The 16,452-nt window shown below is 45.7% G+C and overlaps 1 protein-coding gene across 4 annotated transcripts in view; it reads right to left on the minus strand.

Annotated features, from left to right (window-relative positions):
* The window catches only part of LOC110528926 (cGMP-dependent protein kinase 1), a 149,775-nt gene that overhangs the window by 14,400 nt on the left and 118,923 nt on the right, over positions 1–16,452 (minus strand). For all 4 annotated transcript variants that reach the window (XM_036984926.2, XM_090240407.1, XM_021611105.3 and 1 more), the window contains exons 8-9: positions 6,525–6,590; positions 860–934 (exon numbers count right to left, since the gene is read on the minus strand). In XM_036984926.2, coding sequence (XP_036840821.1) covers positions 860–934; positions 6,525–6,590 — 141 coding nt within the window. The remainder of the gene's footprint in view (positions 1–859; positions 935–6,524; positions 6,591–16,452) is intronic.

Raw genomic sequence — 16,452 nt, forward strand, 5'->3', positions numbered from 1 at the left:
GGCGCCCAGCCAGCTGTGGCCAATTAGACAGGTTCCATCTCAGTGGCGGTCTGATTCGGGCTCCTCAATCTCTCCTGGCGACCGGCTCCCAGGAAGTAACGAACAGGAAAGGAAACTCCGGGGATACAACAGACAGTAGCGGGATGGTGAAAAAGTCATTTTAATCAGGGTGACAAAGGCACATATTTTTGATTTGACAGACAGAGGAATTAGAGTTGCATTTATTTGGTCTTGTGTGGCTCAGTCTGTAGAGCATGGAACTATCAATGCCAAGTGTTGTGGGTTTGATTCCCTCTGAGGTCACCCATAAGCAAATGTATCCACGCATGACTGTAAATCACCTTGGATAAAAGCATCTGCTAAATGATACATTATATTACCACAGAGGGTATGTAGAATAGGGATATACAATAATATAACACTAGATATACCACTGTCAACTCTCTCCGAGTGTTTTGGCTGGTGACAAGCTGACCCCAGTGTTTCACTTTACTCACAGCTTTGCGGTCAGTCTGTCCTGTGTTTCAACCACAGTTCTGGTTTCTCCTCACCTTGTCTCACAACATTACCCTGCATTGAAATGGCATCTCTTTATGCCAACAAGAACACGCCACAGCACCAAGGTGCCCCTGTGCCAGGGTGTCCAGTGTCTGGTGCTATGCTCCTGTTCTCATGGTCACAGATAACATATTGGTTCCTCCAAGGGCTGTGGTAGAGGTTACGACCTTCACTTCCATGTCTGTCACCAGAGAATTGCGTTATGTAACAGACCGAAGGTTGACCAAACCACAAAGCCAAGCAAAGCCGGTTGATAGAATGATTAATTAAGTAGACAGTGAAAGAAAGACAGGGGACTTACCTAGCCTTGGCCTCAGCATCCTCACAGCCTTTACTGGACACCTCCTCCAACCCTCCAATCAGGTGCTTGAAGGAGCTGCAACACAGGAAGTGAAAGAGTGTTTGTGAAACATCACTTTTTATAGGAGTTGAAGACATTGATCCATTGCATTGATGTCACCCTCCTCCTCCTGAAATTACATTCAATAAACTGTAATATCTTGATAGATAATTATTGTTGTCTTCAAGTAATCACGTCAGTTATCTAAATGACAAAAAGATTGCATTGTGTTTCATTAACTGTGGTGTAACTGCTCCAGCCCCTTGATAATTGTAATTGACATGACATACTTAATAAGCGGGTCTCTATGTACCCCTAGCCACTTTGTAACGGTTTTCCTGTTGTGAAGTAGAGGCGGACCAAAACGCAGCGTGGTGATGATTCATGTTCGTTTAATAAAGGAAAACTATACATGAATAAACTACAAAACAATGAAATGTGAAAACCCAAAACAGCCCTATCTGGTGCAAAACACAGAGACAGGAACAATCACCCACAAACACACAGTGAAACCCAGGCTACCTAAATATGGTTCCCAATCAGAGACAATGACTAACACCTGCCTCTGATTGAGAACCATATCAGGCAAGACATAGAAATAGACAAACAAGACATCCAACATAGAATGCCCACTCAGATCACACCCTGACCAACCAAAACATAGAAACATACAAAGCAAACTATGGTCAACCTGAACCTATCGGGGAGGGTCTGGGTGGGCTTCTGTCCGCGGTGGCGGCTCTGGTGCTGGACGTGGCCCCCACTTCACCGTAGTCTTAGTCTGCTTTATTGTCTGCTTCCGTGGCCTCCTAACCACGGCGACCCTTCTCAATGGACAGAGGGGCAGCTCGGGACAGAGGTGCAGCTGCTCGGGACAGAGGTGCAGCTGCTCGGGACAGAGGTGCAGCTGCTCGGGACAGAGGGGCAGCTGCTCGGGAGAGAGGGGCTCTGGCGCCGCTGGGCTGAGGGGCTCCGGCGCCTCTGGGCTGAGGGGCTCTGGCAGATCCTGGCTGGCTGGCAGTTCTGGCAGATCCTGGCTGAACGGCGGATCCTGGCTGAATAGCGGATCCCGGCTGACTGGCAGATCTGGAAGATCCTGGCTTACTGGCAGCTCCATGCTGACTGGCTGCTCTGGCTGCTCCATGCTGACTGGCAGCTCTGGCGGCTCCATGCTGACTGGCAGCTCTGGCGGCTCCATGCTGACTGGCAGCTCTGGCGGCTCCCTGCAGACTGGCAGCTCTGGCGGCTCCCTGCAGACTGGCAGCTCTGGCGGCTCCCTGCAGACTGGCAGCTCTGGCGGCTCCCTGCAGACTGGCAGCTCTGGCGGCTCCCTGCAGACTGGCAGCTCTGGCGTCATCCTGCAGACTGGCAGCTCTGGCGGCTCCTTGCAGACTGGCGGCTCCTTGCAGACTGGCGGCTCCTTGCAGACTGGCGGCTCCTTGCAGACTGGCGGCTCCTTGCAGACTGGCGGCTCCTTGCAGACTGGCGGCTCCTTGCAGACTGGCGGCTCCTTGCAGACTGGCGGCTCCTTGCAGACTGGCGGCTCCTTGCAGACTGGAGACTCCTTGCAGACTGGAGACTCCTTGCAGACTGGCGGCTCCTTGCAGACTGGAGACTCCTTGCAGACTGGAGACTCCTTGCAGACTGGAGACTCCTTGCAGACTGGAGACTCCTTGCAGACTGGAGACTCCTTGCAGACTGGAGACTCCTTGCAGACTGGAGACTCCGGCAGCGCTGTAGAGGCGGAAGGCTCTGGCAGCGCTAAACAGGCGGGAGACTCCGACAGCGCTGTAGAGGAGGAAGGCTCTGACTACGCTGAACAGGCGGGAGACTCCGGCAGCGCTGTAGAGGAGGAAGGCTCTGGCAGCGCTAGATAGGCGGGAGACTCCGGCAGCGCTGGAGAGGAGGAAGGCTCTGGCAGCGCTGGACAGGCGAGTCGCACTGTAGGCCTGATGCGTGGTGCTGGCACTGGTGGTACTGGGCCGAGAACACGCACAGGAAGCCTGGTGCGGGGAGCTGCCACCGGAGGGCTGGTACGTGGAGGTGGTACTGGGTAGACCGGACTGTGCAGGCACACTGGAGCTCTTGAGCACCGAGCCTGCCCAACCCTACCTGGTTGAATGCTCCCGGTCGCCCTGCCAGTGCGGCGAGGTGGAATAGCCCGCACTGGGCTATGCAGGTGAACCGGGGACACCATGCGCAAGGCTGGTGCCATGTAAGCCGGCCCAATGAGACGCACTGGAGACCAGCTGCGTAGAGCCGGCTTCATGGCACTTGGCTCAATGCTCACTCTAGCCCGGACGATACGTGGAGCTGGAATGTACCGCACCCGGGCTATGCACCCGCACTGGGGACACCGTGCGCTCCACAGCATAGCACGGTGCCTGTCCGGTCTCTTTAGCCCCCCGGTAAGCACAGGAAGTTGGCGTAGGTCTCCTACCTGGCCTCGCCATACTCCCTGACTCTCGGGCTTCCTACCGCGCCGCCGTGCTTGTCTCTCCAACTCCATTCTCCGATAACCTTCTGCGCACTGCTCCATCAAATCCCAGGTGGGCTCCGGCACTCTCCCTGGGTCGACCGCCCACCTGTCTATCTCCTCCCAAGTAGTATAGTCCATACTCCTGCTGTCCAAAACGTCCTCCCATGTCCATTCCTCTTTTCGCTGCTGTTGCCCGTTACCACGCCGCTCGGTCCTGTTGTGGTGGGTGATTCTGTAGACGGTTTTCCTGTTGTGAAGTAGAGGCGGACCAAAACGCAGCGTGGTGATGATTCATGTTCGTTTAATAAAGGAAAACTATACATGAATAAACTACAAAACAAGGAAATGTGAAAACCCAAAACAGCCCTATCTGGTGCAAAACACAGAGACAGGAACAATCACCCACAAACACACAGTGAAACCCAGGCTACCTAAATATGGTTCCCAATCAGAGACAATGACTAACACCTGCATCTGATTGAGAACCATATCAGGCCAGACATAGAAATAGACAAACAAGACATCCAACATAGAATTCCCACTCAGATCACACCCTGACCAACCAAAACATAGAAACATACAAAGCAAACTATGGTCAGGGTGTGACACACTTATTCTCCATATGACTATCTAGTGCAGCTGTGTATTGCATCTTTATAGTACTATGAAAACTTTATGAATGTTAAAAAAACCTTTGTAAGATTGTTGTTTGTTTGAAGTGGAAACCACTTGGTCTCAATTTATAATACCCAGATTCCCCACACATATCATCTCTGTTTGGATTGCTTGAGCCCTAGACCCATAAATGCTTAAGCAAATATTGATGAATATGAAAATGAAGGATAATAAGGATAAATGTACATTTCAATTGATATCTTTACAACTGAAATACCAGCTTACAACCCTGGCTGCCAAGGCTAAATCCTCATGCCAAAATACTTACATTGTGACATGCAAACACATGCGCAAGCACACACACACACACACACACACACACACACACACACACACACACACACACACACACACACACACACACACACACATCCAGTTGAAGTCAGAAGTTTAAATACACTTAGGTTGGAGCCATTAAAACTCATTTTTCCAACAATTGTTTACAGACAGATTATTTCACTTATAATTCACCGTATCACAATTCCAGTGGGTCAGAAGTTTACTACATACTGTACATTAAGTTGACTGTGCCTTTAAACAGCTTGGAAAATTCCAGAAAATTATGTCATGGCTATAGAAGCTTCTGATAGGCTAATTGACATAATTTCAGTCAATTGGAGGTGTACCTGTGGATGTATTTCAAGGCCTACCTTCAAACTCAGTGCCTCTTTGCTTGATATGGGAAAATCAAAAGAAATCATCTAGGACCTCAGAAAAATAAAATTGTAGACCTCCACAAGTCTGGTTCATCCTTGGGAGCAATTTCCAGACGCCTTAAGGTACAATGTTCATATGTACAAACAATAGTATGCAAGTATAACCCCCATGGGACCATGCAGCCGCCATACCGCTCAAGAAGGAGGCGCGTTCTGTCCCCGAGAGATGAATGTACTTTGGTGCAAAAAGTGCAAATCTTTCCCAGAACAACAGCAAAGGAAGGACCTTGTGAAGATGCTGGATTAAACAGGTACAAAAGTATCTATATCCACAGTAAAACGAGTCCTATATCGAAATAACCTGAAAGGCTGCTCAGCAAGGAAGAAGCCACTGCTCCAAAACTGCCATAAAAAATCCAGACTATGGTTTGCAACTGCACATGGGGACAGAGATTGTACTTTTTGGAGAAATGTGCTCTGGTCGGATGAAACAAAAATAGAACTGTTTGGCCATAATGACCATCGTTACATTTGGAGGAAAAAGGGGGAGGCTTGCAGGCCGAAGAACCCCATCCCAACCGTGAAGCATGGGGGTGGCAACATCATGTTGTGGGGGTGCTTTGCTGCAGGAGGGACTGGTGCACTTCACAAAATAGATGGCATCATGAGGTAGGAAAATTATGTGGATATATTGAAGCAACATCTCAAGACATCAGTCAGGAAGTTAAAGCTCGGTCACAAATGGGTCTTCCAAATGGACAATGACCCCAAGAATACTTCCAAAGTTGTTGCAAAATGGCTCAAGGACAACAAATTCAAGGTATTGGATTGCCATCACAAAGCCCTGACCTCAATCCTATAGAATATTTGTGGGCAGAACTGAAAAAGTGTGTGAAAGCAAGGAGGCCTACAAACCTGACTGAGTTACACCAGCTCTGTCAGGAGGAATGGGCCAAAATTCACGCAACTTATTGTGGGAAGCTTGTGGAAGGCTACCCGAAACGTTTGACACAAGTTAAACAATTTAATTTAAAGGCAATGCTACCAAATACTAATTAAGTGTATGTACACTTCTGACCCACTTGGAATGTGATGAAAGAAATAAAAGCTGAAAAAAAACAATTCTCTCTACTATTATTCTGACATTTCACATTCTTAAAATAAAGTGGTGATCCTAACTGACCTAAGACAGGGATTTTTTATTAGGATTAAATGTCATGAATTGTGAAAAACTGAGTTTCAATGTGTATGTAATGTGTATGTAAACTTCTGACTTCAACTGTATCTCTGCTGGAGTTTCCCTCTCACCATTATCCCCTAATTCTCATTATCGCTCTCTTTCCCTCCCTCTCTCTTCCCCCCCTGCCACCGCTAACCTCTCTCTCATCCTGGCCCCAAACCCAACCCATTCTTGTTGACGCATATGGCAAGCTGGCTATGTGAGGTGAGAGAGCATTAGCGGTCTGTGTGACAGAGTGACAGACCCTAATAATCATCTCATTCAGATGACTCACTCACTAAGGGTTGCCCATGAGAGGCCTGCTCCATAACAGGGGCTAACCTGATACCACCCAACCCTGCTCTTACATTACAGCAAAATGATATACTGATGTTAGCAGTGACACAATGAGTGTCCTGTATGGCTCAGTTGGTAGAGCATGATGCTTGCAACATCAGGGTTATGGGTTCAAATCCCAGGGACATTTGTACAAAAAAAGTTGCTTTGGATAAAAGCTTATGTTATATAAGATTCTAGACCAAATGATTAAAACCATTTCAGAATACAAGAGAAGGTACTGAGGTTTTGAACACTCACTCTCTGTCGATGACCAGACATGTAACGGCCTCTGCAGCGATGACGTTTGCTGTCCTGATGTCCTCCCTGCAACAGAACACACATACGGTCATTAGTAACACATATTACACAGAATACAGCAACACCTTTTTTTATGAAACATTAACGACCAGGTATGTGTTTAAAATGACATGGAAAAATAGTTATTACACAATAAAAACATTGTGTTCCACATTTTGATAAATCATTCTAACACTGCTTTTGATACGTTAGGAAACCACAGACTTGCCATGGAAAAATGTCATCATAGGATTATCAAGCTTTGTGTTGACAAATACATGGACATTAGTGACAGTAAACAGTACCAAAAGTAAAACCAGCTTCACTCTGTATTGTTAGTGACATCATCGATATCCTCTTCTTCCGAGGACTCGTCTCCCCAGTCGCTCTCAGAGTCTGAGTTGTCCCAGGACTCCATGGCCCCTCCAGTCTAACTAGCACGACCAGTCCACACACACACACACACACACACACACACACACACACACACACACACACACACACACAGACACACACACACACACACACACACACACACACACACACACTACCATATCACTGAGAACACTCAAATCTACACTTACAGCTGGGAAGGCGAGTCCATGCAAGCTGTCTACACAAACTTTAACAGATCTCAGGGTCAAGTGAAGACCACTCTAAGACACACTGAAACCTAACACTTAATGCGGCAGATGGAGGAGTCCATACAGTATTCCACTTCATCCAAATTCATAACAGGAAAACTATGTTGGCAAAAGATGAGCATACACTAAATACTGTACTAAATACAGTACTGAACAAGTGCGGAATCAAGCTTTACTCCCGGTCGGTGAGAAAGTGTATCAGCATTAGAGCTGTTGACATGTAAGTCAAGTCACACTGTCGTGTCTAAGTAGGGGAGGAATGACCCATATGTTGAAGCTTCTACGCAACCTATTTCACATGGACCGAGGTGACAAGCCCTTCTCATGCCATCTAGCCTCCTCATACACCCCCCCCCCCCCCCCCCCCCACCACCACTACCCATTTTCCAAACACACACACGCAAACACACACTCCCTATCTCAAAAGGTCACAGCTGCAGGAAACGACAAGGGTTTCACCAGTGGAAAAGAGAGGAGAGGAGGCAACCATTAAGGAGTGTTGTGGTAAAGATGGGCTAAAGAGGAAAGAGAGAGGGTTTTTTCTCACATGGGCATGCACAGGGCATGTGGAGGGAGGGAGGCGGGAGGCTGAAGGGGGTATTAATTGAACTAAATCCAGTCCCTGAGTGGTACATCCTTGTACTTGCCATCATAAACACCTGCTGGGTGTGAACTGGGACTATGTGCCAAATGTAGCCTCTCTGCCATTGTGCTACTGATGTCAACAGTGTTTTGGCAGATATACCTGCCTCTCAAGAGGACAGGGTACATTGCTTTTTCCATGTCGGAAGAAAGAAACCCCCAACACACATACGCATGCACACATTCACACACACACACACGGACAAAATCTATTTTGCTTTCTATCTCAGATAATGAGCAGGGCCCACAAAGAGACTGAGCTGCTAGCTGTTCACTGTTAAAGGGGCAATCTGCAGTTTTTACATCCATTTTTGGACTTAAGTTAATGACGTGATACCATTAATTCTTGAAAGATATCATTTATAAATGCCTCGTGAGCTTAGTTAAACTGTTGAACCCCATCAGAACCCAAAATATAATCCTGTTTAACTCCACTGTTTGTAAACAAAATGAATGTCAACAAACACTGTATAGCCTCAAACCATGGTGACAACTATACTTGTATATCATGGATGATGGTCAGTCCTTGCATCCATAGCTCTGTCTATGAATTTGATATCCAGTCCCATCCCTCAGATTTTTACATAAACAGTGGCAGGGGAGGCTTTGTTATTGTTTCAACTCCGGATTGCCCATTTAAGGGACCTCCAGGGTTTCATATTAGAGGGGGTTTTCCATCACCTGCTCTCCTCTTGTTGCTGGGGTAACGTTTTTGTTGATATTGACAATACTATTTCTGCTGTCTGTTAACCTCTGCAAACAATTGATTTACTCTGATCACTGCACACCTTCACAATTGCTTGTAAACACACACAGAGAGAGAGAGAGAGAGGTAGGGAGAGAGAGAGAGAGAGAGAGAGAGAGAGAGAGAGAGAGAGAGAGAGAGAGAGAGAGAGAGAGAGAGAGAGAGAGAGGTAGGGAGAGAGAGAGAGAGAGAGAGAGAGAGAGAGAGAGAGAGAGAGAGAGAGAGGGAGGGAGAGAGAGAGAGAGAGAGAGAGAGAGAGAGAGAGAGAGAGAGAGAGAGAGCGAGAAGCCAAATGTAGCCTCTGCCATTGTGCTTCATTGTACTGTTGTCAACAGTGTTTTGGCAGATATACCTGCCTCTCAAGAGAACAGGGTACATTGCTTTTTCCATGTTGGAACAAAGAAACCCCCAACACACACGTACGTTCGCACGCACACACACATAGATGCACCGGAGGGGATGGCTGCCGTTTTACTGGCTCCTAACCAACTTTGCTATTTTGTTTGTTTTTTCGCATTGTTTGTAACTCATTTTAGACGTAATGTTGCTGCTACTGTCTCTTATGACCGAAAAAAGCTTCTGAACATCAGAACAGCGATTTCTCACCTCAAACTGGACAAAGATTTTTCTTTAATGAGTCCAATGCGAAGGACTTACTGCCTCCCGAGACCAGGCCCTCATCCCCATCATTTGTGTGAAGAAAAGACAGGGGACGGAGGCCTGGGTGCCTTGTGAGAATTTGTTGGCGAGTGAGTAAACCATCACCACCCTTGCTATTATTGGCCAAAGTCATTGGAAAACAGAGTTGATGATCTACATTTAAGAATATCCTACCAACGGGATATTAAAAACTGTAATAACTGGAGTAATATGTTTCACAGAGACTTGGCTGAACAACGACACAGACTATATAGAGCTGACTGTCTGCTCTGTTTTTCGGCAAGACAGAGGAGCTACGTCTGGTAAGACAAGGGGCGGGGGTGTGTGTCTATTTGTCAATAACTGCTGGTGTGCGATGTCTAATATTAAAGAAGTATCGTGGTATTGCTCGTCTGAAGTAGAAAACCTCATGATAAGCTGTAGCCCACACTATCTACCAGGAGACTTCACATCTATATTATTCGTAGCCGTCTATTTACCACCACAAACCGACGCTGGGACTAAGACCGCACTCAACAAGCTATATAAGGCCATAAGCAAACAAGAAAATGCTCATCCAGAAGCAGCGCTCCTAGTGGCCGGTGACTTTAATGCAGGAAAACTTAAATTAGTTTGACCTCATTTCTACCAGTATATCACATGTGCAACCAGAGGAAAAAAAACTCTAGACCACCTTTTCTCCACAAACAGAGACACGTATAACGCTCTCCCTTGCCCAATCTGATAATGATCCTATCCTCCTGATTCCTGCTTACAAGCAAAAACTAAAGCAAGAAGTACCAGTGACTCGCTCAATACAGAAGTGGTCAGATGACACAGATGCTACGCTACAGGACTGTTTTGCTAGCACAGACTGTTTGGGGATTCCTCCAATGGCATTGAGGAGTATATCACCTCAGTCACCTGCTTCATCACTAAGTGCATCAACGACGTCGTCCCAACAGTGAGCGTACGTGCATATCCCAATCAGAAGCCATGGATTACAGGCAACATCCGCACCGAGCTAAAGGCTAGAGCTTCTGTTTTCAAGGAGCGAGACACAACGAACAGACAAAGTGTCAATACAAAGATTGAATCTTACTATACCGGCTCTGACGCTCGTCGGATGTGGCAGGGCTTGAAAACTATTACGGATTACAAAGGGAAAACCAGCCAACAAGCAGGACAACAACAGGCCCCCATTCTCATCGACGGGACTGAATTGGAGAGGGTTGAGAGTTTCAAGTTCCTTGGTGTCCACATCACCAACAAAGTATCAAGGTCCAAACACACCAAGACAGTTGTGAAGAGGGCATGACAACACCTTTCCCCCCTCAGGAGACTGAAAAGATTTGGCATGGGTCCCCAGATCCTCAAAAAGTTCTACAACTGCAACATTGAGAGCATCCTGACCGGTTGCATTACCGCCTGATATGACAACTGCTCAGCACCTGACCGGAAGGCGCTAGAGGGTAGTGCGTACCGCACAGTACATCATTTGAGCCAAGATTCCTGACATCCAGGACCTATATAAACTCAGAAAAAAAGAAACATCCCTTTTTTATGACCCTGTCTTGCAAAGCTAATTATAAAAATCTAAATAACTTCACAGATCTTCATTGTAAAGGGTTTAAACACTGTTTCCCATGCTTAACCATAAACAATTAATGAACATGCACCTGTGGAATGGTTGTTAAGACATTAACAGATTACAGAGGTAGGCAATTAAGGTCACAGTTACAAAACCTTAGAACACTAAAGAGGACTTTCTACTGACTCTGAAAGACACCAAAAGAAAGATGCCCAGGGTCCCTGCTCATCTGTGTGAATGTGCCGTAGGCATGCTGCAAGGAGGCATGAGGACTGCAGATGTGGCCAGGGCAATAAATTGCAATGTCTGTACTGTGAGACGCCTAAGACAGCGCTACAGGGAGATAGGACGGACAGTTGATCGCCCTCGCAGTGGCAGACCACATGTAACAACACCTGCACAGGATCGGTACATCCAAACATCACACCAGCGGGACAGGTACAGGATGGCAACAACAATTGCCCGAGTTACACCAGGAATGCACAATCCCTTCATCAGTGCTCAGACTGTCCGCAATAGGCTGAGAGAGGCTGGACTAAGGGCTTGTAGGCCTGTTGTAAGGTAGGTCCTCACCAGACATCACCGGTAACAACGTTGCCTATGGGCACAAACCCACCGCCAGGACAGGACAGGCAAAAAGTGCTCTTCACTGACAAGTTGCAGTTTAAATATATATATATATATATATATATATATATATATATATATATATATATATATATATATATATATATATATATATATATATATATATATATATATATATATGTTTTACCTTTATTTATCTAGGCAGGTCAGTTAAGAACCTCTTAAAGCTAGGGGGCAGAATTTTCACTTTTGAATAAATAGCATGCCCAATTTCAACTTCCTGCTACTCAAAATCAAATCAAATCAAATCAAATTGTATTTGTGTCATACACATGGTAAGCAGATGTTAATGCGAGTGTAGCGAAATGCTTGTGCTTCTAGTTCCGACAATGCAGTAATAACCAACAAGTAATCTAACTAACAATTCCAAAACTACTGTCTTGTACACAGTGTGAGGGGATAAAGAATATGTACATAAGGATATATGAATGAGTGATGGTACAGAGCAGCATAGGCAGATACAGTAGATGGTATCGAGTACAGTATATACATATGAGATGAGTATGTAAACAAAGTGGCATAGTTAAAGTGGCTAGTGATACATGTATTACATAAGGATACAGTCGATGATATAGAGTACAGTATATACGTATGCATATGAGATGAATAATGTAGGGTAAGTAACATTATATAAGGTAGCATTGTTTAAAGTGGCTAGTGATATATTTACATCATTTCCCATCAATTCCCATTACTAAAGTGGCTGGAGTTGAGTCAGTGTCAGTGTGTTGGCAGCAGCCACTCAATGTTAGTGGTGGCTGTTTAACAGTCTGATGGCCTTGAGATAGAAGCTGTTTTTCAGTCTCTCGGTCCCAGCTTTGATGCACCTGTACTGACCTCGCCTTCTGGATGATAGCGGGGTGAACAGGCAGTGGCTCGGGTGGTTGATGTCCTTGATGATCTTTATGGCCTTCCTGTGACATCGGGTGGTGTAGGTGTCCTGGAGGGCAGGTAGTTTGCCCCCGGTGATGCGTTGTGCAGACCTCACTACCCTCTGGAGAGCCTTACGGTTGAGGGCGGAGCAGTTGCCGTACCAGGCGGTGATACAGCCCGCCAGGATGCTCTCGATTGTGCATCTGTAGAAGTTTGTGAGTGCTTTTGGTGACAAGCCGAATTTCTTCAGCCTCCTGAGGTTGAAAAAGGCGCTGCTGCGCCTTCTTCACAATGATGTCTGTGTGAGTGGACCAATTCAGTTTGTCTGTGATGTGTATGCCGAGGAACTTAAAACTTGCTACCCTCTCCACTACTGTTCCATCGATGTGGATAGGGGGGTGTTCCCTCTGCTGTTTCCTGAAGTCCACAATCATCTCCTTAGTTTTGTTGACGTTGAGTGTGAGGTTATTTTCCTGACACCACACTCCGAGGGCCCTCACCTCCTCCCTGTAGGCCGTCTCGTCGTTGTTGGTAATCAAGCCTACCACTGTTGTGTCGTCCGCAAACTTGATGATTGAGTTGGAGGCGTGCGTGGCCACGCAGTCGTGGGTGAACAGGGAGTACAGGAGAGGGCTCAGAACGCACCCTTGTGGGGCCCCAGTGTTGAGGATCAGCGGGGAGGAGATGTTGTTGCCTACCCTCACCACCTGGGGGCGGCCCGTCAGGAAGTCCAGTACCCAGTTGCACAGGGCGGGTGACGAGCTTGGAGGGTACTATGGTGTTGAATGCCGAGCTGTAGTCAATGAACAGCATTCTCACATAGGTATTCCTCTTGTCCAGATGGGTTAGGGCAGTGTGCAGTGTGGTTGAGATTGCATCGTCTGTGGACCTATTTGGGCGGTAAGCAAATTGGAGTGGGTCTAGGGTGTCAGGTAGGGTGGAGGTGATATGGTCCTTGACTAGTCTCTCAAAGCACTTCATGATGACGGAAGTGAGTGCTACTCATGCCAAGAATATAAGATATGCATATTATTATTATCATGTCTGTGAGTATAACAGAACTTATGTAGCAGGCAAAACCCAGAGGACTAACTGTTTAGAATTTTTTTTTCTTCCCTATATTGTCTTTGCCATTGGAAATGTATTAAGAACCTACTTTCAGTTCCTACCGCTTCCACACGATGTCGCCAGTGTTTGGAATATGGCTGATGTTATTTCTTTGTCTTAACAGGAAGTAGGCCAACTCGGAACAGGGGACAATTTTGTGAGTTGCACAAGACATGAAGAGCAGAGCTTTTTTCTTTTCATTCATGTATTGAATACAGATTGCCCCGTCTACAATTTGATCGATTATTAACGTTTAAAAATACCTAACGCTGTATTCCAAAAGTCGTTTGAAATATTTTGGCAAAGTTTATAGGCAACTTTTGAAATATTTTGTAGTGACGTTGCGTTTTTCTAAGCTGTTTTTTTATGGATCAAACGCGCTTTATAAATGGACATTTTTGATATATATGGATGGAATTTATCGTACAAAAGGACCAATTGTAATGTTTATGGAACATATTGGAGTGCCAACAAAAGAAGCTCGTCAAAGATAATGCATATTTTCAATTTTATTTCAGCGTTTTGTGTAGCGCCTGCTACGCTAGCCCCTTTGTTTACTGCTGGTGAGGATGGCTGCAGGCTATCAGATAATAGCTTCATATGCTTTCTGACATGTTGGCTGGATTCACAACGAGTGTAGCTTTAATTGAGTATCTTACATGTGTGATTTAATGAAAATTTGAATTTTATAGCATTTTATTTGAATCTGCATTTCCCCTGGAAATTGGCCGGTTGAGACGCTAGCGTCTCCCCTATCCTCAAGAGGTTTTAAGAACAAATTCTTATTTTCAATGATGGCCTAGGAACCGTGGATTAATTGCCTTGTTCAGGGGCAGAACGACAGATTTTTACCTTGTCAGCTCGGGGATTCAATCTACCTACCACCCCAGGAAATAAATATTGTCTCACCGTGGGTGATAGTCAGATTTGCGTTTAGGAATGAGAATTACTCAGAGGCCTGTACTCTGGAACGGGATCGATTTGGAGGTGGAGGGTCCGTCAAGGTCTGGGGCGGTGTGTCATAGCATCATCGGACTGAGCTTGTTGTCATTGCATGTCTTCTCAACACTGTGCGTTACAGGGAAGACATCCTCCTCCCTCATGTGGTACAATTCCTGCAGGCTCATCCTGTCATGGCCCTCCAGCATAACAATTCCACCAGCCATACTGCTCATTCTGTGCATGATTTCCGACAAGACAGGAATGTCAGCGTTCTGCCATTGCCAGCGAAGAGCCCGGATCTCAATCCCATTGAGCACATCTGGGACCTGTTCGATCGGAGGGTGAGGACTAGGGCCATTCCCCCCAGAAATGTCTGGGAACTTTGCAGGTACCTTGGTGGAAGAGTGGGGTAACATCTCACAGCAAGAACTGGCAAATCTGGTGCAGTCCATGAGGAGGAGATGCACTGCAGTACTTAATGCAGCTGGTGGCTACACCAGATACTGACTGTTACTTTGTTCAGGGACACCTTATTCCATTTATGTTAGTCACATGTCTGTGGAACTTGTTCAGCTTATGTCTCAGTTGTTGAATATTGTTTGCTGAAAATAAACGCAGTTGACAGTGAGAGGACATTTCTTTTTTTGCTGAGTTTACTTGGCAGTGTCAGAGAAAGGCCCCAAAAAATTGTCAATGACTGCAGTCGCCCAAGTCATTGACTGTTCTCTCTGCTACCGCATGGCAAGCGGTACCAGAGCGCCAAGTCTAGGACCAAAACACTCTTCTACCCCCAAGAAAAATGACTGCTGAACAACTGAACACCACCCACCCCCCCTCACCCGGCTGCTACTCGCGGTTTATTATCTATGCATAGTCATTTCACAAATGACCTTGATTAACCTGTACTCCCGCACATTGACTCAGTACCGGTACCCCCTGTATTTAGCCTCGTTATTGTTATGTACATTTCTTGTGTTACCTTGTGAATGATTCATTTTTTAAAAACTTTAGTTAATTTAATAAATATTTTATTAACTCTATTTCTTGAACTGCATTGTTGGTTAAGGCTTATAAGTAAGCATTTCACAATAAGATTGTAAATACAATTTGATTTGATTCACACAAAATCTATTTTGCTTTCTATCTCAGATAATGAGCAGAGCCCTTTCCTCTAAATGGCACATACACACAGAGACTGAGCTGCTAGCTTCGCTAATTTGCCTCCTAAAAGGTGTACAGTTTTTGTATTATTTACACACCATGGTGATTTCCTTTCATTAAGACACCAACAACCCAATACAGCCGTTGTGTGGGATAGATAGATTCACTGTTAAAGGGGCAATCTGCAGTTGCTACATCCATTTTTGGACTTAAGTTAATGACGTGATACCCAATGATTCTTGAAGGATATAATATATAAATGTCTTGTGAGCTTAGTGCAATTGCCGTACCCCACCAGAACCCAAAATATAAGCTTGTTTTACTCTGTTTGTAAACTAAGTAAATGTAAACAAACACTGTATAGCCTCAAAACATGGTTACAACTATACTTTTATATCATGGATGATGGTCAGTCCTTGAATCAGAAACAGAAACAGTGGCGGGGGTGGCTTTGTTATTGTTTAAACTCCAGATTGCCCATTTAAGAAATAGAGGGGGGTCTCCATCACATGCTCTCCTCTTCTCCTTTGGTTGACGGGGTAATGTTTTTGGCTGTCATATTGTTGATATTGACAATAGTAGTTGGAAACTATTTCTGCTGTCTGTTAACCTTTGCAAACAATTGATTTACTCTGATCACCACACACCTTCACAATTGCTTGTAAACACAGAGAGAGAGAAAGATAGAGAGAGGGAGAGAGAGAGAGAGCTCTGAAATGTCCTTTAGAGCAGCACGGCAGAGACCCGGCCAGCGGTGTACATTTCCAGTCGAGCGTTTGAATTAAACTGGTAATTGGATGGTGATCTGGTGTCCCAAAGGAGGGGTTATGACAATACAGGCTGAGGTGGGACCTGAGACCAGCACCAATCATATTGTTTCCTTTTTCTGTCAACGAT

Source organism: Oncorhynchus mykiss, chromosome 1, assembly GCF_057628025.1.
Source record: "Oncorhynchus mykiss isolate SJ-2025 chromosome 1, ASM5762802v1, whole genome shotgun sequence".
NCBI lineage: Eukaryota > Metazoa > Chordata > Actinopteri > Salmoniformes > Salmonidae > Oncorhynchus > Oncorhynchus mykiss.